Raw genomic sequence first — 20,461 nt, forward strand, 5'->3', positions numbered from 1 at the left:
GATGCTTCTTAAAAACTTTGAAGAAATAGTGGACTACTGGAATAAATTATATTTTTGGGATTGCACTGACAGTTTACAGGCAACACAAGAAAACTGCTTTATTACTTTCTAGCCATGTGCCTCTGTATACGTGCATATTTCCTTTTAACGTGAAATGGTGTTATTAAATCAAATACCAATTTTTCACCAGACTGTGTTACAGATGACTTCAATGTTTTCCTGGATACTGAACCTACCATCAAAGGAGGAAGTGTTTGCCTTTTTGAGGATTTTTGAAAAAAATACGTAGGGTCTGAAGACACCTGCCAAAAGTATTGCTCAAAAACTAATTTTGAATAATGATAACCTCACTGCAAAGATGCATGGCCTTTCAAAGTAATTGCTTTGAAAGAGGCAACAATTATCTGGCTACATGATCTTTGGTGAGCTTAAAACAAATACAACACCCTGCAGTACAGTCATATCCTTGTAAACAGTGATTGCTTCTCTTGATTGCTGGCCTCATCTATATCTGGCTAGAAATTTTGCAGTGATGTCACAACTCTCTCCCACGCAAGGTTATCAACCTGGTTGACCAGACTTCAGAAAACGCACCTACCACCGTGTCTCGGGATGTGGAGGAGAAGCCCGCCCATGCCCCTGCCCGGCCCGAGGCCCCCGTGGACTCCATGCTCAAGGACATGGCTACCATCATCCTGAGCACCTTCCTGCTGATTGGCTGGGTGGCCTTCATCATCACCTATCCCCTGGTAAAGCTCCACACTTCCCCTTTGCCATCCACCTATTTCTGGGGCTTCTCTGCCTGTCGCCTCATGTCAGTGAGATCCAGACAAGAACAGCCAGCACATTTCTTTCCCCATTTAAAAGTCAGTGTTTGTTGGCCGGGCGGGCTCGGTGGCTCACGCCTGTAATCCCAGCACTTTGGGAGGCCGAGGCAGGTGGATCACGAGGTCAGGAGGTCGAGACCATCCTGGCTAACACGGCGAAACCCTGTCTCTACTAAAAATACGAAAAATTAGCCCAGCGTGGTGGTAGGCACCTGTAGTCCCAGCTACCCGGGAGGCTGAGGCAGGACAATGGCGTGAACCCGTGAGGCGGAGCTTATAGTGAGCCGAGATTGCTCCACTGCACTCCAGCCTGGGCAACAGAGCAAGATTCCATCTCAAAAAAAAAAAAAAAAAAAAAAAAGTCAGTGTTTGTTTATCTTCAAAAACAATTAAAGAGACACTAGCCTCCCAGAAAAGGACAATTTTGTTCCTAAATCTTAGTGTTTTTCAACTAAGAGCTGATTTATAAGCCTTGCTCAAAAGATGATTTTGAGAGATGATTTTGAATAGTTATCTGTATTTTTAAAGAATAAGGATAATAGATGAAGACCTTTCCTCCCTTAAAAACTGCCATTAGAACTTCTGCTGGGGAGAAGAACCAAAAAAAGAAAAAAGAAGCTGCCTATGAGATCAGCTTGTGTGAAAAAGGCAGTGTAGCCATCCCTTTACTTCCTAGTTGGAAATGAGCAAGTTCTGTAGCAGAGCAGGTCGTGGGTGGGGTGAAATATGTGAGGCGGGTGGTCCTTCAGCAGGTTGCTCAGAGCATCGAGATGCTGTTACCTGAGAGCTCAGGAAGCTAATGACCCGCCCAGGAATGAGAATGACAGACTCTTTACGGCACTCCCCACTGGCACGTCTGCACCTGATGGTTTCACTTTTCACCTCACTCAGTCCTGTGAGGTCATTATTATTGATCCCTTGTCCACAAAAGAAGCAAGTAGACCCTGAGAAGCTAAGTAACTTTCCCCACGGGTACCCAGCTAGTAGACGGCATTTCCAGGACTCCACCCCGTGGTGGAGGGAAGAAGAGACGACTCCCTGGTGGGTTGGTGGCTCACAGAAGTCCCTTCAGTCCACCTCCTGCACATGGGTAGGGATGATCACAGATCGCTGCTACTTCAGATAATGACAGAATGAATCCTTCAGAGTATTTGAGAGGCATGTGGCCTCGGGGAAGGCAGTGGGATGAAAGGGGGAAGCAGGACCTCAGCCAGGCTCACCATGTGTCAGCCCCACTGCCACCTCCTGGCTGTGGGTGTGCAGATGTACTCTGCATACCTAGAATACTAGAGCTTCCTCACCTGCCCTCTGGACTACTGAGCGTCTGTGCGCTAGCCTCTAGCCAACACACAGACGTGGTGGGTGGCGAACCTGGGGCTTGCTCTCACCCACCACTGGCTCAGCCAATGCTACCTGTGCTTCCTGTTTGGTTTCACCTTTGCAACAACTCTCAGACTTCCATGAAAATCACAGAATTTTAGAACTGAATGAAACTGGCACAGCCCTCAACCTAGGGCACAGTCCCTCCCCTGGTGGCCATCCAGCCCCTCCCAGGGTTGGGGAGTGGGCTGTACGAGCAAGGATCTAACTAGTCAGCGGAAAGACCTCCAGTCATCAAAGCAATTCTGCCTCCAGGTGCCTTCTCACTGGTCTCTTTGTGCCCTGTGGGGTCACATAAAGTACACATGCTCCCTCCGCCACTGGGACCTGTCCCTTCCCAGCTACTTGTTTCCCTGTGGGAACAGCTGCCCTTGTCTGGATGTGGGTTTCTCTTCCCAGAGCATGCATCAGCAGCAGCAGCTCCAGCACCAGCAGTTCCAGAAGGAACTAGAGAAGATCCAGCTCCTGCAGCAGCAGCAGCAGCAGCAGCAGCAGCTGCCCTTTCACCCACCTGGAGACACGGCTCAGGACGGCGAGCTCCTGGATACGTCCGGCCCATACTCAGAGAGCTCGGGCACTAGCAGCCCCAGCACGTCCCCCAGGGCCTCCAACCACTCGCTCTGCTCCGGCAGCTCTGCCTCCAAGGCTGGCAGCAGCCCCTCCCTGGAACAAGACGATGGAGGTAAAGCCAGTTGCCATCTTGGTGCTATTTTATGTTTTATTTGGGCACCTCCTGAGAAGTCCAACGAGTCTCCATAAGATTGTAAAGTGCCATTCTCAGGGGCTCACTGTGTTCTCCTCTAACTTCCACTCTGGGGGTCTCTGTGGGAAGGCTTCCGCCCCATCCCTTGGCATCTCCCTCTCAGAGGGCCTTCTGGGGACCACCCTGGCCATCCTCCTGTCTTTCTCCACAAGGGCTGGGTGTTGTGGCTGACTAGGGGTGAGCTGCCCATTGGGCTGAAGAGAGTTCCCAGGGCTAGCCGGTGGCCAAGTGTGAAAGTGTCACGGTTGATCTGCTTTCTTCTGTGGAATTTGGCTCAAGCCAGTTGTCAGAGCCCCAATTCTGAGGGAATTGGCACAGAGCTGGTGCAGGGAACTCAGAGTCCTCTGTCCCAGGCAGTCTCCTCGTTTTACGCGTCCACTGCCACCACCTGAATGTTTCAGTGCAGATCTTTACAGTGGCCTTTGTGGTGGTTGTTAACTATTAAACCATTCTAACTATATCACAATGAATATGTATAAGTGTATGAAACGCTATGGAGAATCCCTGCCTTCCAGAAGGTTTTAAGATATGCAGTCGCACAATAACGTAAAAGCAGAAACAGAATGCAGGGGCGGGGGAAGAAGCAGCCCTGGATGTACATGGGGAGCGGGCCCGGCAGGCTCTTGCTGAGCAGCAGTCTGGGGTGCAGTGCCTCTTAAATCCCATCTTTTCATCTGAGGTCAGGAAGCTTGTCACTGTTAACCTCAAGTTTCTTTAGGTGATATCTGTTTGAAACAATCTCTCTTTTTCCTATTTTGTCCCAGATGAGGAAACCAGCATGGTGATAGTTGGGAAAATTTCCTTCTGTCCCAAGGATGTCCTGGGCCACGGAGCTGAGGGCACAATTGTGTACCGGTGAGTGGATTAGCCAGCCCCCTGCCCTCACCACCTGGTGTCTTAAGTGCCTGTCAGTTTGCGAGCCTGGTGCCAGGCTCAGAGCACAGCAGGGTCAAAGCAGTGACCTAGGCGCGTGGAGTCCCACCTCCAGGGAGCTTGCACACTGAGACAAGCGATGATTCCGGGGCCACCAGGCAGTCAGTTGGGGCCCTCTAGGCTGGGAGGCAGTAGGTGAATGCTGTGGACCTAGGTTCTCACTTCGTTTACACAGCCTGACTTGTGCTTACCAGACACAACTCCCGCTCCTCATCCCGCAGGGGCATGTTTGACAACCGCGACGTGGCCGTGAAGAGGATCCTTCCCGAGTGTTTTAGCTTCGCAGACCGTGAGGTCCAGCTGTTGCGAGAATCGGATGAGCACCCGAATGTGATCCGCTACTTCTGCACGGAGAAGGACCGGCAATTCCAGTACATTGCCATCGAGCTGTGTGCAGCCACCCTGCAAGAGGTGGATTTATTTTTTTTATTTTGTTAACTTTATTAAAGTCATAGCACTTTGGGAGACCAAGGTGAGCAGATCACATGAGCTCAGGAGTTTGAGACCAGCCTGGACAACATGGTGAAACCCCATCTCTACAAAGAAACCAAAACTTAGCCAGGCCTAGCGATGTGCTCCTGAAGCCCCAGCTACTTGGGAGGCTGAGGTGGGAAGATTGCTTGAGCCTGGGAGATCGAGGCTGCAGTAAGCAGTGATTGTGCCACTGCACTCCAGCCTGGACAACAGAGTGAGACCCCATCAAATTAAAAAAAAAAAGTTACAGTGAATTTTACTCATTTTAAATATACATCTTGATGAATTTTGACAAATGTCTATACCCATTTAACCACATACACAGTCAAAATGTGGAGCATTTTTATCCCTCTAGTTGTAACAGGGTGGTCCCCCCAGCATGCCTGGGCAGTCTGCTTGCAGTTGGCATGTCTCTCCCTCTTTGCCTCCAGGAAACCTGGACAGTTGTTCTTCCCATCTTCAGTCATGGCTGGTGTGGGCTTGGAGGATGCCGGTTGGTAACTCCAGGCTTTAAGATCATCCAGCAGACTCCTTTTGCTCATTTTCCAGGCTCACCTTGAAACCATATCAGTATCATTTGGATTCCTTTGTAGGTTTACTTATATGAGGCAATGAACTTGAGTTTCTTGCCTTCTTATCTTTCTCATTGTAAATTAGTAGATTTGGAGGTTTGCTCCTTGTTGGAAATACGGATTTAGACAGAATGTTGTCAGTAAAACTTCCCATTTCTTTCTTAAAATGAGAAAATGAGCCGAGGAGCCAAGTCCTGAGGACTGTGTGCCATGACCTTGCTGTCATGTGTTTTGCAGTATGTGGAGCAGAAGGACTTTGCGCATCTGGGCCTGGAGCCCATCACCTTGCTGCAGCAGACCACCTCGGGCCTGGCCCACCTCCACTCCCTCAACATCGGTGAGAGGCTGCACTTTACCAGGCCAGCGGCCCGGGTGGGGGTAATGAGTGGCCCAGGTGGGGCTAACCAGTAGCTCGGGTGGGCCTTGCTTCTGTTCAAGCTCTTGGCTACATCACCAGTAGCAAAGATGAGTGGTGTAAGAATTTGAGGAGGAATCCGTCATAGTTGAAAATCAGAACCTTTGGAGGTGGCAGCAGGCATATTGGGAGTCTGACAAGGACACACTCCCCATTGGAGGAGGAGACCTGGGGTTGCTCCTGGTAAGCACTGGACTAATCTGAAGTTCTCTGTTAGTTCACCGAGACCTAAAGCCGCACAACATTCTCATATCCATGCCCAATGCACACGGCAAGATCAAGGCCATGATCTCCGACTTTGGCCTCTGCAAGAAGCTGGCAGTGGGCAGACACAGTTTCAGCCGCCGATCTGGGGTGCCTGGCACAGAAGGCTGGATCGCTCCGGAGATGCTGAGCGAAGACTGTAAGGAGAACCCTGTGAGTAATAGGCTGTGGCCCTTTGAAATCTACAGAACCAGCCCATTGCATCTTCAGGAGTAGAACCTTGAAATTCGAGGTTTGGGGGCTGGTGCCCGTGTAGCTGGAGAATGGCATTCCTTTCACCAAGAGCTTCTGTGTGAACTTTCTATGTCATCTCATGTTCAGCTGATTAAAGGGGCAAATGTGGGCAGTTATCTATTTTTTTCCCCTATTCTTCCAATCACTTGTTTTTTTTTGTTTGGTTGGTTTTTTTTTTTTTTTTTTTTTTTTTTTGAGACAGAGTCTTACTGTCACCCAGGCTGGAGTGTAGTGTCATGTCATGATCTCAGCTCACTGCAACCTCCACCTCCCGGGTTCAAGCGATTCTCCTGCTTCAGCCTCCTGAGTAGCTGGGATTACAGGTACCTGCTGCCACACCCAGCTAAATCAATCACTTTTTAACCCCTTTTTAATTTTGGTAAACTGAGAAGTCAGGACTTGCTTAGCATGAGCAAACTTCAAGTTTTCATTATTTTTAAAATTTTGTTTTTGTTTTCTCAACTTATTTTGATAATTTTTAGACAAAGAGAAAATTGAAAGAAAAAAATTTTTTAGAGGTGGGATCTCGCTATTTTGCCCAGGCTGGTCTTGAACTCCTGGGCTCAGGCTTAGCCTCCCAAAGTGCTGGGATTATAGACATGAGCCACAGCATCTGGCTGAAAGAATGTTAACATGAATACCTGTGTATCTCCACCTAGATTCAACATTTGTTAATACTTTTGCCACATTTGCTTTATCTTTACCTATTACTGAACCATTTGAATATAAGTAGCAGGCATCCTGACCCTTCACCCCTGAAGACCTCAGCACGTGTCTCCTCAGGAATACATTGTGTTTCCAACCACGATACCATTATCCCACCTCAACAATTAATACTGTTTCCATCCATCATCTCATATTCAATCCATATTCAAATTTCCCCAATTAGTCCCCAAATGTCTTTTATAGAGTTGGTATTTTGCTACCTACTGGGTTTTGATACCTACTAGGTTTTGTATACCAGGATGGAATCAGGTGTCTTGCGTTACATTTGATTCTGTCTCTTGGAATTTACAAATCTTTCCACCTATATTTTGTTCCATGTTGAAGTTCCATTTTGAAGAGTCCAGGCAGTGGGTTATAGGATGCCCCTTTCTGATTGGTTTGCTTGTTTCCTCATGACAGCGTTGAACATTTCTCTGTATTCCTCGTATTTCCTGGAAACCAGAAGTTAGGTGTAGAGGCTTGATTAGGTTCAAGTTAAATGTTTTTGGCACGAATAGATCACAGGTCTCTACATCAGAAAGCATGTGATGGCAGATTGTATCTGTAAGATTATTATCACCTCCTCTTAGTGATGCTACAGCTGATCTCTCTACCATAAGGGTTCATTTCCTCCTCTGTTGTTAGTATTTGGGGTGATACTTCAGCTCAACATGAATATCCTGTTTACTGACAGTCACTCACCCAGTGGTTTAGCATCTGTTGATCACCCTTGCCTGAAGTACTCAGTTGAGTAGAAATTCTTCTACATTATTAGCTGACATTTTTCTGTAAAGCAGAGCTTTCTTTTCACTTTCTTCTCTCTCTTTTTTTTTTCTTAATCACTATGGGCTCAAGGATTTTGAAACTAATGTTATAATCCATTTTAGTCCTTTTTTGTTATTTACTTCTTTTGATACACAAATTGTTCCAAATTTGGCTAACCTGGAACCCCTTCAAGCTGGATTCTGCATCCATTTGCTAGGAGTGCACTCACATTTAAGCACCTTATTCTAGCACAAGTCGCCGAGGCTCACCTTGGACACTCCCCAATGGAGACCTGGATGGGTCAGCCATCTTGAGTGGATTAGATATGGTCCCCTCTTATCCAGCTCACTGGGGACCAGCAGCTGGTCAGATCATCAAAGAAGTCAGTTACAGCGAAGGATCATAAAAACGCACACACACCATAACACTTAATTTTAACTTAAAGCAAGTAATATTAGCCCTTAACGTCATACAAATATTGTGCTGTAGGCTAAGGTCTTTTCAGATTTCGGTCTGACTGACTGGAGTCCTCATTTTCCCCCTTGCATTAAGCACACTTCTGTACCACTTCCGTGACTTCTGCATGGAGGCTTGGATACTCCAAACACTTCCTAAGCGATTTGAGAGCAGAAGCCTGGTTGTTAACGCTTCATGACCCAGTCCCTTACAGTTGAATCCATGACACCAAATGCTGCAACAGCTCTTGTAACCATTCCCTCTCCTTTGTTGAGTCTTTCTAAAGATTCAGCTTACCTCAGACTTCGTGGCACTCATGTTTAACAGCTTATGGAATATCCAAATTACAAGGACAAGTGACAATAATAAATTTGGGAAAGAACATAATTGGGGCCAGGCAGATAGGAAAGATGCCTCTTCACCTTAGTGTTGACTGTACTGGGGACAGCAGGCTGCAGAGAGTGTGGGGGGCATGGAAGACCCGGAGAGCTCTGGGAGTCAAGGGCGAGCTCCAGCTGTGGTGGCCATGTTCCTCCTGTCCCGAATCCAGCACCTTCCTAAGGGAAAATCTGGTGAGGTGGAATAAAGCATGATAGGTTTGGGGATTGGAAGACCTGAGTCTCATCCTGGTTTGTCACATCCAGCAGTGACCCTCAGCTTGTCATGCAACCTTTCTGTCCATGTTCTTATCTGGGGATGAAAGCATTTGCTCTGCTCGCCTGACAAGGTTGTTGTGAGGCTGAATGAGAGTGCTGTGTTGTTCAAGGTGTGTCTTCTCTAGCATGGGAGGCGATGAGCCCCTGCTTCCTCTCACTAGACCCTCACTTCACCTGGTGGAGAATCTCAGAGGTAGGACCTACTGACAGGGACCCCAGCTGTGCTCAGGAACCACCCTGGTGTTACACCCCAGGTAGCATGAGCTAAAAAACACAAACGTACGTTTCCCTCAAAGGAAGCTCGTCTATAGACACAGAATGGTTTCATGGGATAAGTGAGAGGCTTTCTCAGATTAACATCAAAAATGACCTCCTTGGTAACTTGTCAGATAGCTTCTTTCTGGGGCTGTTTTTGAATCATAAGCTGTTTTATTCACTTATTAGCAATTTTGAGACCTACTGTGTGCAGGCACCATTCTGGGCCCTGCGGGTACAGCAGGAAAGCAATGGCACAGAGACCCTGCCTGTGAGCACTTTCATGTTGGGGGTAAGGAGTATATAACAGCCAGGAGGGCTTTTGATGGGCCAAGCACTGTTGCAAGCAACCATTTTTGCATATTAATGCATCCCTCTTGATAACAACCCCATGAGGAGCATGCTGTCAGCGTCCTCATCTCACATGAGAGGGAACCAGGGGCTTCAGGTGGCTCCAAGCCCAGGTTCTCCACTGTGACCTCTGACACCTGTGCAGTGCTGCAGGTTAGCCCTCGCTGCTCTGTGCAGCCACGTATGTCAGCTGATTCTCCCAAGACACCTTCTAGGTGGCAGAAGCAGCAGCAATGCTCCTCCCTCCCTGGCTGTGAGTGAGGATGAAAACTCTGCTCCCAGACCTCTCACGCCTCATGTCTCTTTTCAGACCTACACGGTGGACATATTTTCTGCAGGCTGCGTCTTTTACTACGTGATCTCTGAGGGCAGCCACCCTTTTGGCAAGTCCCTGCAGCGGCAGGCCAACATCCTCCTGGGTGCCTGCAGCCTCGACTGCTTGCACCCAGAGAAGCACGGTGAGCAGTCCAGGGGTTGGGGTTGGGAGCAGCTCCTCAGCTGCCTCAGGTGGCCCCACAGAGCTGGGCTGGTGCCGCCTCTGCACTCACAGAGGCCCTGGTGCCCCAGCTGCTCACCCCACAGGCCTTAGGAACCTACAGACTTGTGCCAAATCTGGTAGAGGGTTGGTAGGGTTATCCCTGGGGTGCCACCTTCTAAAGCTGAGACGCTCCAAGGTTCCTCCAGGTCACCAACTGCTTGTGTGACCTAGGCAAAGCCCCCTTTGGAGACCTTCTTTTTCTACCTGGTGACATGGGGGTTAAATAATCTGAGGTCCCTTCCTGTACTGGCATTTGGGAAGACAAATTGTCTTCTCTCTTGGGAGGGCCAGTGGTCAGCAGGTGCAGTCCGTGCTGGGCTGGGGACAGACAAGCTTTATCCTCACCCTCCTGGTCTCCTGGTATGGGTGCAACAAGTCTTTCTTCCAGACTTCAGGTTTTCCTGGGTGGTGATTGGCCCATGACACTCCAGTGCTGCCTTTTGAAAAAATTACAACTAAATTATTGTTTTGTTTATGCTTAATTTTCCTTATTATAGAAAACACAGATTAGCATAAAGGCCCATATATTCCCATTATACAGGGATGAATGATGGCTGTTGATAGCTTTGCATGTATGTTATTCCAGTCATTTATCTAGACGTGTATGGATATTTTATAAAAATACGGTTAAATCCTGCATACTGTTTTGCAGCATGCACGTTTGTCAACATCACCTTGAATCTCTCTCCACGTCAATCCATATTTAGCCACAGCCGCACTTTAACAGCTCATGGCCCAGCATAGGGAGGCACCGTAGTATATCCACTTGGGCATCTGATACTGGATATTTACAGTCACTCCCTTCACAGACCGTGCAGTGAGGAATCACCTCATTGGCTGAGGTTTTGTGTCTTCCTAATTATTTTATTGAAATAAATTCCTGTAAATAGAATCATAAATGAGAGGGTATGCAGCTTTTTAAAGTTTTTGGTATTTCGCTGTGGCTTTGGACTGATAGTCGTGAGTTGCTTATTTTCCTCCTTTATAGAAGACGTCATTGCACGTGAATTGATAGAGAAGATGATTGCAATGGATCCTCAGAAACGCCCCTCAGCGAAGCACGTGCTCAAACACCCATTCTTCTGGAGCCTAGAGAAGCAGCTCCAGTTCTTCCAGGTAGAGACGTCTGTTCTCTTTATCTAGAGTCTTCATTTAATGCTTTTCAGATTTTGAAAATACAGAAAAGGACAAAGAATAAAACAAATTGCCCATTACCCTAAAACTGAAAGATAATCATTGCTGATGTTTTAATGTTTTCTTCAAATATGAAAGTATAATTGGGCTCTAACTGTATATACAGTTTCAGAACCTGCTTTTTTTTTTAACTCTACATGATATTCTAAGTATCTTTCATGTTAAAGTTCTAAAATTCCAATGACCATAGTATTCTATCATATGGATGTGCCATAATGGTTAAGCCTTATATTATGGAATTTCCAAATATATAATACATAAATGTTTAAACGCTATAACGAGCACTCCTTTATTCATCCATCAGGTTCAATAAATATTAACCTTCACCCTGTCCCCACCCCAGGTTATTTCAAAGCAAATCTCCGGCATCATATAATTTCATTCAAGTGTCATAAGTTTATTTATATATTTATTTATTTTTCGAGACAGCATTTCACTCCGTTACCCAGGCTGGAGTACAGTGGTGCAATCTTGGCTCACTGCAACCTCTGCCTCCCGGGTTCAAGTGATTCTCCTGCCTCAGCTTCCTGAGTGGCTGGGATTACAGATATGCACCACCATGCCTAGCTAACTTTTTTTGTATTTTTAGTAGAGATGGGGTTTCACCATGTTGGCCAGGCTGGTCTTGAACGCCGGACTTCAGGTGATCTGCCCGCTTCAGCCTCCCAGAGTGCTGGGATTACAGGCATGAGCCACCAGGCCCAGCCCAAGTGTCATAAATTTCAGTGCTTTCTTATATTGTATTTGTTTCTATCATCTTTTACACAGTCTTTGCCCAGATCTCATTTTGCTTAAAATAGGTTCTGCAAAGTTAGAACTCCTTTGGTGATTTGACTGTTTTAAAGCTTTGTGACAATGTCAGGTGACTTTTGAAGAGGTAATGTGTTTTTCAAAGTCTTCCACGTATGAATTGAACATAACTCACCTGAATGCCTCCTGCCCAGCACGTGGCTCCGAAGAGCAGGCTTGTGGGGCAGTGCTTTTCCCCATGGGTCCGGGCAGAGTGCAGCTTGGTGGGCACCATACTGAGAAGTGACCATCATGCTCTCCTGGGGTCTGACTGGGGCCTTGGCCAGAGGGAAGCCCCCAGAATGTAAGCTCCTCGAGGACAGGAGCGCTTGACTGCTGCATTCACTACTGTGTCCCTGCCTCCTAGGGAGGACGCTGCCTGGCCCAGGGTGGGGGCTTAGTAACCATTCAGATGGATCGGGTTGGGGAGAGTTCGATGCTGTCTTCCATGTTGTAGCATAAGGATTGGTCACTGTGTCCATGGACATAATGTGAAAATTCTCAAGTCCGTATGTCTTCCAGGGACTTGTGAAAACTAACCAGGTCATTTTGGTCACAAAATATAGAACAGGAATAAAACCCACACAAAGGGACCTTCACCCACTAAGGGACAGGATTTAAATGCTTAGTATCTCCAGGTCATATGTCTCTCGAACACACCTGGCTTCCACCCAGGTCATTTAGCCGTAACAGCTTTGCAGCTCTGACACATGTGTTCCCAGTGTACCCAAGTCGACAATCTAACCTCTCCACAGCTTTTCTCTGACAATTGTAAATTAGGGGTTCAGCCAGTCTGGCTTCATCTTCATCATAGAAGAGGCTGCTCTGAGAAAAGGGTCTCCTAAGGCTACTTAACATTGATGTAGACAGGGCTCACCCCTCCCTGTGTCCTCAGCTGTCGACCTGTCTTACTGGTGGGACTTCAAGAGGCCCATACTTGGGTGCTTCCTGACCCTCTCCTTATTACCAAAGTCAAACGCAGAGCAAGGTTTGAATCCCCACAGGAGCCCCTGGAGCCCATACTCTTGCCACCAAGGTTCCTCTTTGAGAAGAAGGCCCAGCTTCACCGGTCTTTTCCACTGTTGGAGGGAAGAGTGGCGACCCTCCACCAGTTATGGGCTTGAGCATACCCTGTTTCAGTGAGTAGACAAAACACGGGATACACATCAAATCTGAGCTTTCCTTTTCTTTTTGGTTTTGGTTCATTGGATATAGATTGCACTTGAGGCTCCGTACACATGGCATGTGTGTGCACATGTGAAATTCAGGGTGTGCGTTCGTGGTCTATATGCAGGTGTACTCTGTGACGCCTCTCTGACATGGAGAAGCTCTGTGTGGGCCTGTCCTTCGTGAGGAACAGAGCAGCTCACAGGGAAAGTCACGGATGAGGGAGGCAGAGGGGGCAGGGTGCCTGCTGCCCAGCTCTGGGGCAGGCTGCAGTCTGGGCCTAGGGGCCGTCATCCCTTCATGGCTCATGTGCCAGTGACCATCTGTTACTCAGAGTCCCAATCGCACTGCTCTCAGCGTCTCCAGCACCGACCATCATCTGCTGCCCTTGTTTCTCTCACAGGACGTGAGTGACAGAATAGAAAAGGAATCCCTGGATGGCCCGATCGTGAAGCAGTTAGAGAGAGGCGGGAGAGCTGTGGTGAAGATGGACTGGCGGGAGAACATCACCGTCCCCCTCCAGACAGGTGATCATGCTGCAGCATGTGAGAGGGCACATTGCAAAAGCCACTGCCGCCTTTCCAAAAAGTAAACGTGGAAATGGCCGCTCCAGGCTGTTCAGGGCCCAGATCCCACCTGTCGGGTTTGAGACTTTCTTGGGTGTGTCCTCTGTGGTCTGGTTACACTGATGTGTGTTTCATTTTTGTTCCCTAGAGTGACAGGTGAGTGATGGTGTCGTGCTCTAGGTGGTCATTTCCGATCTGGGTACGATCACCAGGTGGGGTTCAGGGGGACACCACCCTTGGGTTGGATGGGAGGATCTGCTCCCATGACTGGGTGTGGAGTGACCTCACCTTTCAGTCCAACTCCCTAATCCCCAGGACCCCATGAATTGTTTTCATTCAAAATTTATTAGTTTTAAATTTGATTACCCATTGCTTCCCTCAATGTTTTTCTAGACCTGCGTAAATTCAGGACCTATAAAGGTGGTTCTGTCAGAGATCTCCTCCGAGCCATGAGAAATAAGGTAAGCGGTTTGTGAATACTGGGGAGGAGACCCAGTGGCCGTGACATGGACACCTTCCTCCTTTCATCCATTCTTTATAAATCTTTTATCCGTACTGGCATTCTCATCTCTCAGGAGCTAGGCGGCTTCAGCTGGACTTGACAAACTGCAGGCTGTTGCTTCTCTTACGCTGATATTCCCTTCAGGGACGTAGGTGCAGGTGAAGCTCTGGGAAGCAGTGCTCTGCGGCCCGTGTCCCTCATGGTCTCTGGTTGCTGACTTTTGTGGGGCCCTCTCCCTGTCTGATGCAGCCACTGTATATAAACATGTATAAACATGCCTCGAATGTGGGGACCCCGCTGGGACGGACACTCCAATCTCAGGCGACTTCTCCTGAGGTGGCCAGGAGTGTCTCCAGGTCCTGACTGTCACAGAAGGCCTGAGCCCCCCCTGGACCGGCTGGGCCTTGCTCACTTCAAGGCCTCCTCCTGAGTGAGGAAAGCAGGCGAGATGATGGGGCTGGATTCTTGGATACATAAGCCTTTTTTCTTTTTCTTTACCAAAAACCAACCAACACTCACATTCTGTCTCTTCCTTGCATGATGAAAGGGTGTTTTGCCAACATTTCCCGAGCTTTCTAACCCCCTTCTAACCTCCCGAGCTTTCTAACTCTCTTTGCAGAAGCACCACTACCGGGAGCTGCCTGCGGAGGTGCAGGAGACGCTGGGGTCCCTCCCCGACGACTTTGTGTGCTACTTCACGTCTCGCTTCCCCCACCTCCTCGCACACACCTACCGGGCCATGGAGCTGTGCAGCCACGAGAGACTCTTCCAGCCCTACTACTTCCACGAGCCCCCAGAGCCGCAGCCCCCAGTGACTCCAGACGCCCTCTGAGTGAGGGCGGCGCCTCTATTCTGGTGGCCCCAGCTGTGACTGAGGGCCTGGTCACCACAATTAGAGCTTGATGCCTCCCGGCTTTGCAGGGAGACCAGGCTTCCCAAACCAAGTGCCTTGAGCTGCCTGCTCTGCAGCCCACAGAGGACAGTGCTGACCCCAGGAAGTGGGAGAAGTGGCCCCTCGTGACCTACAGGGAACTGGGAAGATGTTGGCCCCAAAAGCCTTACAGTCATGATGTCTGCAAAGGAGGGCCTCAGAGACAGCGCAAGTAGCACCCCCAGCCATCTACTGGATAAACTTGCTTCAGACTTTTTAAATTCCTGCTTAATGTCAGTCTACGGGCCTTTCAGGAAGGGAGAGGAGGGAATCCTACATTTTGCTTGTGTGCTGGGACAGCTAGGCTGAGACGCACCAAGTGCAGCCTTCACTGGAGACCAGACTTGAGAGGTGGGGGATGCTGAGGAGGGGGAGGACGGAGTTCAGAGGGTGTCGTCCTGCAGTATGAGATGCCTCATTGATCGCAGATGTGCCCAGAGTAGCCCCGGTCACTGTTAACTAGTGTTTCTGCAGAGGCAGCAGGAGCCATGAGCATGAGGCGTGGCATTAGGGACCGGTCAGCTATGCATGCTGGTAGGTGGGGTCATGTCTGCAGGTCTCAGAAATGAAGAGGCTGCTCTGTTTTGGAGGCAGCTGTGGCCCAGTGCCAGTGGGCAGAACAGTGGCCTTTGGTGGGTGTGTCCTGGGCCATCTGGGGGTGGTGCTCAGGAGCGCCTGGGGCAAGAGGTAAAGAGTTCCCTGGCCTTCAAGGAGAGCAGCTAAGACCCAGACAGGGGCTAGCCTTCAGGACCAGAGGGAGGCCGCCGAATGGGACCCTCCTGGTCACCAGGAGAAAGCCCTGGGCCAGCGAGTAGGCAGTCAACCTCCTTCGTCCCCAAGGCCGGTGGAACAAGAGGCTCGTGGTGAGTCAGGGCCAGGGTGGGCGGCCAAGGCCAGGGTCACCGTGTACTTCATGGGCCAGCTTTGTTGTCTTGCTTGGCAAATTTTAATAACTATATTTTGATTATACTGTAGAATGCTATGTCAGCATAAGTGAGCTAAACTTGAAGCTTACTTGTGAAGAATAAATGCAAGATAGAATACATTTTCTATTTTTTGTGGTACCAAAAATCACCATCTCCTCAAGAAAGAGTGTTCATGTATAGAACATTCTCTAATGCTGAAGAGTAAAACATTATAGCAACACTATATAAATGTATTGAACAGTATCAAAGAAATAGTCTCCAAATTGTTTGTACCATATTTTTTTTTCTAAACTTAACATAATTTTTAGCTTTAGTTTCAGTCAAAACTTTGTCTTTTCTCTCCCGAGAGCCTTAGAGGTTAAAATGCAATCAGCCTACCGTGTTAGGAGATGTTGTCTGTGTACTTTCTCCAGCCAGTTGGGGGATCATTGCAGCTCAGGCCTGGTGAACTCAGAGATTCCATTCAATATTAAGAATGGAATTGTTGAATTTTACTCACCGAGAAATCACTGTTTCTTCATGTTGTAAGATGTTTTCTGTTTGTGTATTTGTATCATGGTTTCTCATCAAAAGCTCTTATTCTGCCTTTGTAGAATTCAGTTCCCTTCCTTTCATCATAGCTAAAGTGGCTTTTTTCCCTACTATTAACGTGATCCTACATCCTTAAATCTCATCGATTACCTCATTTAGGCCTTGGAAGCTTGGCCCTTGGTCGGTGTCCTTGGCGTCTTCTAAGCAAGGCTGTGCGTTGTTCAGAAACGTGTCCAGACTGCGTTTCCTGCTGCTCCCATGCCGCGTGCCAGGTGGCCTGAGACAGAGCTCCCCATACGGCTGCAAGGTGCTTTACCTGTGGGCTTTGGCAGTAACCCAAGAGAGGATCAGAAGGTGGAGAAGGTGCCATGAGTGATTTAACAGGACTGCCACAGGGAGTGCCCCCCACCTCGTTCTCAGCACAGGTTTTCTCTTTGAGAGTACCCAGGTGATTTCTAGTGGCCCAATTTTGTGTCATCTCCCTGTTTTAGCCCCACTTGCCTAGAGACAACTGTTTCTGATGCCTTTTCTGCTTATCATACTAGTTTGTAACCACCCAGATTTCTCAAAATCATTTATTCAGTGTATTTTATTTGAGCACTTACTGTATTGAGCTAGGCAGGATATAGGGTGCTGGAGATACAGCGATGAACAAGACAGGCAAAACTTCTGCTTTCCTAAAACTTGTGATGAGAGAGAACAATAAAAAAGTGTTGCTGCCACAAAGAAACCAAAGTGTGTGGCGAAGGGCGCGTGTTTGCGGTTTGCGTCTCTTCTGTCCCAGAATCACAGGGATCTGGTTCAGTCACCTCTGGTCTTTCCTCTTAGTCGCCTTTAGGAGCCCAGGTTCCCATCCATCCTCTGGGGGGTTTGTTTGAAGAGATCTCCCGTGGGGACTTGTCATGAAAACACCTTGGGCATCATCTGGTGTATCTAGTCTCGAGAATTCTGGTTTCCCATTGTGCTCAGCAAGTGGAAAGTTCTTTTCAAGCCAGAACAGCTCTGCACCATCACATATCGTGTTGCAGCTTAGCTGTTTGGTCTGTAGTTCAGGTTATGGGACTTCTCCAATCCTGGAAGGCTGTTGAACTTTTTAGAAGTACTGTACGCTATCTTCATCTTTAAGATGGAACTTGGTCACATCTGTTAGGAATCCAAAAGGAACTATGACTTATTTAAATCTTGTCTTACTAAACTTCTCTTGGGCACGTGTGCCAGAATTTCTCTTGTTGCTTCTTGAGTCTTTTTAATTTCAGTGTTTTCGTTTGTTTTTTTGTTTTTTTGAGACAGAGTCTCGCTCTGTCACCGAGGCCGGAGTGCAGTGGCACGATCACAGCTCACTGCAACCTCTGCCTCCCGGGTTCAAGCGATTCTGCTGCCTTCTCCTGCCTCAGCCTCCCGAGTAGCTGGGATTACAGGTGCATGCCACCATGCTCGGCTAAATTTTTTTTTTTTTTTTAGTAGAGATGGGGTTTCCTCATGTTAGCCAGGATGGTCTCGATCTCCTAACCTCGTGATCCGCCTGCCTCGGCCTCCCAAAGTGCTGGGATTACAGGCCTGAGCCACCGCACCCAGCCTAATTTCAGTTTTTGAAGTGCTCCACAAGTCATTAGGCACCAAAGCATTTTCACCTGGGGAACATTGGCATTCCCTGATTAGCTGTGAAGCAATCTAGCGGCTAAAGTGTGAAATCCTGGGTGCGCAGGTGTTCTCACTCCCGCCGTGTTCTCAGTGCAGTGGTGGTCAGAGGCCCTTCCAAGGAGACATCACTCTGATCAGTTACAGCTAGATGTTCTGGAAGATCTGCAGGTGAGTAGATCCAGCAGAGTTTCTTCCCACCAACTCGAGAAGAAAGGGCCTTATCAGAGTTGACCCTGAGCCTTTGGTGAGGTTTTGTGTGCATGCGATTCAGTTATCTTCGGCAATTCTTTCTCGCTGCAGTGAGAGAGATTAACTGGTTGCTGATCAAACCGTTCGTGCAGATGGGGGGACCTTTGGATTGTACAGCTTTCTCCTCTTGGCTGCTTTCTTTTCAGGAAGTTGGACTTTGGCCAGGTTTGGCTTTCCCGGAGCCGTGCCTTTCTCTATCCTTTCCTTAGATCCTCATGGTGTGCCCATTGGATCCTCGGCCTTGTGATCCTCTGGGAACGGGGGGGCCAGTTCCACTTTTGCAGCCTTCTGTGCTGGAAGAGAAGCCCAGTGCCCTGGAAGGAGCCTCTTTAAGTTCCCTGTGTCGGTTTCCCTCTCTGCTCTTTTAGTGTCTGAGATTTTCTTTCTTTGAATTTCCCAGCATTTCTTTTCCTTGTCCCTTCCCTCACCATCCTGGAGTCATTTTGGTTGACTGTGTCCTGGCTTTGGCTTCTCCTGGCTGGAAGTCATCAGGCATCCTCGCCAGGTGAGCCGAAATTCCACCCTCTCAGGTTGGACATCATCTTTTAAATCCAGTGGTCTACTCCCCTCCTCTACTTTGTTTTCGTTATGAAACAGTGATTTCCCATGAGTAACCCTGGTTCTGATTTTTTGTACCGGCGCTTAAATCCTTTCTGTAGACGTTGGAAAACCACAAAGAACATGACTGCAGTGAGCCTCCCACTGGAGCAGCCTTAACCAACACTTTGGCCAAAGCCCCCCACCTCCCCTGTGTACTGTGTGTGTGTTTGGTGGATACGGTATTCCTTTTCAGTGTCCCTAAAGCTGTGACGGGGAGTCCCCACTTACCTAGAAAGCATTACCAGCCACCTACTCTGCATTCTCAGATGCAAACCTTGTGTAGTGTTCTTTTTGCAATGACCTATTTATTTAACCTATTTATATTTATTTAATTTTTACTCTGAAATGTATCCAGTTACAATTGTACTTGCTTAAAGCACATCAGATTTGTTTTGGACAACACCCCTGACCATTTTAAAACTGGAAAAGTGATACTGTATCCTTCCATGGGATGGATGCTTTACAGTAGTCTTATTATTAAAGGGTGATTAATTTGGTCGGGGTAAAGTGTTAATTTTTAGGTGGTTTTTAAGAATTCTGTGCCATTGTGTCTTCTATGTGGATGGTTAATTGTTTAATTAGTATGTGTTAATTGTGTGATACAGTCTTCTTTGTGGAACCTAAAATCCTCTTTTTAGCTTTATATTTTATAAACTGCCAGATTGTACAACTTTTATGTGTATTTTTAAAGCTCAAAGACATGAGGGTCATTATCTAAGTTAAACAGCGTATTTTTGTACCTCCTGTACAGTTTTATAATTCTGCTGATTGATGGCAGCATCTTATGTCAAACCAACCACAATAAAGGTAGTTTTAGATTTTGGAGTCAGTCTCATTTTCTTAAAGATTTAAATACTATTCTCAGACAGGCTGTGCTCACTGTCCTCCTGGGTGGCCGGGGCTGGACTATGAGGCCTTTGCAGCTGGCTCGGCCAGTGGGGGATGGGTGTCCTCATGTCCACAGCAGGGTCCAGGAACTGGAACACCCTCCATGGTGGCTGTGTGTCAGAAAAGCTTCTTTGAAACCTTGCAGGAAGTTCCCAAAAGTACTGATTCGGGCTGAATTCCAGGAAGGTGGCCAGCTGGGACAGTTATGCCACATGGTGAGAACTGGGCTTCAAAGCAGAGTTTGGGGCATGTGTACAGTAGGTAGGATACTGGACCAGGAAACCCAGGAGGGGAGAAATGCCATTGAGGCCAACAAGGGCTGGGAGTGCCCCAAAGAGTGGGTCAGCAGTGTGTGGAATGAGCTCAGCTGACGTCTGCTTGGACTTTGCAATCCTCCCAACACACCTGCTCCTTCCCCTACACCCTCTCTATGGAGAAGTCAGGTGAGGCTCCACTTGCTCTTGCAGTGCCAGGCCCGGGGCAGCTTACAAGGGAGGACCCCAAGGACCCACCTGCCCGGGGACAGCTTAGCGGGGGCTGCATCCAGGCTGGCTCCTGCCCTCCGCAAGCTCCACCTACCACCATCCCATCCTGCTCCCCTCACGCCTCGCAGGGCACCAGGAGTGACCCTGAGGCCTCTGGACACACACCTCCTCTGAGATGCAGTCTTGGACACAGCCAACTCCAAGGGCGAATGAAGGGCGGTGAGGTGTCGTCGTGTCACCGGTAGAGGGTTGTGACTGCAAGTTGCCCAGTTTCTTGGTGTTTTGAACAAATAATTGGACAAAACGCCCAGAAAAGCACAGAAAGAATGAAGCAACAAAAGAACGAAAGGGATTTATTGAAAACAAAAGTACGCTCCACAGTGTGGGAGCAGACCTGAGCAGCG

The 20,461-nt window shown here is 48.2% G+C and overlaps 1 protein-coding gene across 5 annotated transcripts in view; it reads left to right on the forward strand.

Annotated features, from left to right (window-relative positions):
• ERN1 (endoplasmic reticulum to nucleus signaling 1) overlaps positions 1-19,502 on the forward strand; it is a 91,434-nt gene extending 71,932 nt beyond the window's left edge. For 4 of the 5 annotated variants that reach the window (XM_032138656.2, XM_058431554.1, XM_058431555.1 and 1 more), the window contains 11 exons: positions 558-749; positions 2,607-2,889; positions 3,735-3,825; positions 4,125-4,314; positions 5,187-5,286; positions 5,582-5,781; positions 9,361-9,508; positions 10,577-10,704; positions 13,142-13,265; positions 13,698-13,765; positions 14,426-19,502. In XM_032138656.2, the coding sequence (XP_031994547.1) occupies positions 558-749; positions 2,607-2,889; positions 3,735-3,825; positions 4,125-4,314; positions 5,187-5,286; positions 5,582-5,781; positions 9,361-9,508; positions 10,577-10,704; positions 13,142-13,265; positions 13,698-13,765; positions 14,426-14,638 (1,737 nt within the window). In that variant the 3' untranslated portion in view covers positions 14,639-19,502. The remainder of the gene's footprint in view (positions 1-557; positions 750-2,606; positions 2,890-3,734; positions 3,826-4,124; positions 4,315-5,186; positions 5,287-5,581; positions 5,782-9,360; positions 9,509-10,576; positions 10,705-13,141; positions 13,266-13,697; positions 13,766-14,425) is intronic. The other variant, XM_058431553.1, reaches the window with a different exon arrangement.
• Positions 19,503-20,461: the final 959 nt, after the last annotated feature.

This window comes from Hylobates moloch, unplaced genomic scaffold, assembly GCF_009828535.3.
Source record: "Hylobates moloch isolate HMO894 unplaced genomic scaffold, HMol_V3 SCAFFOLD_19, whole genome shotgun sequence".
In the NCBI taxonomy this organism is placed as follows: Eukaryota; Metazoa; Chordata; class Mammalia; order Primates; family Hylobatidae; genus Hylobates; species Hylobates moloch.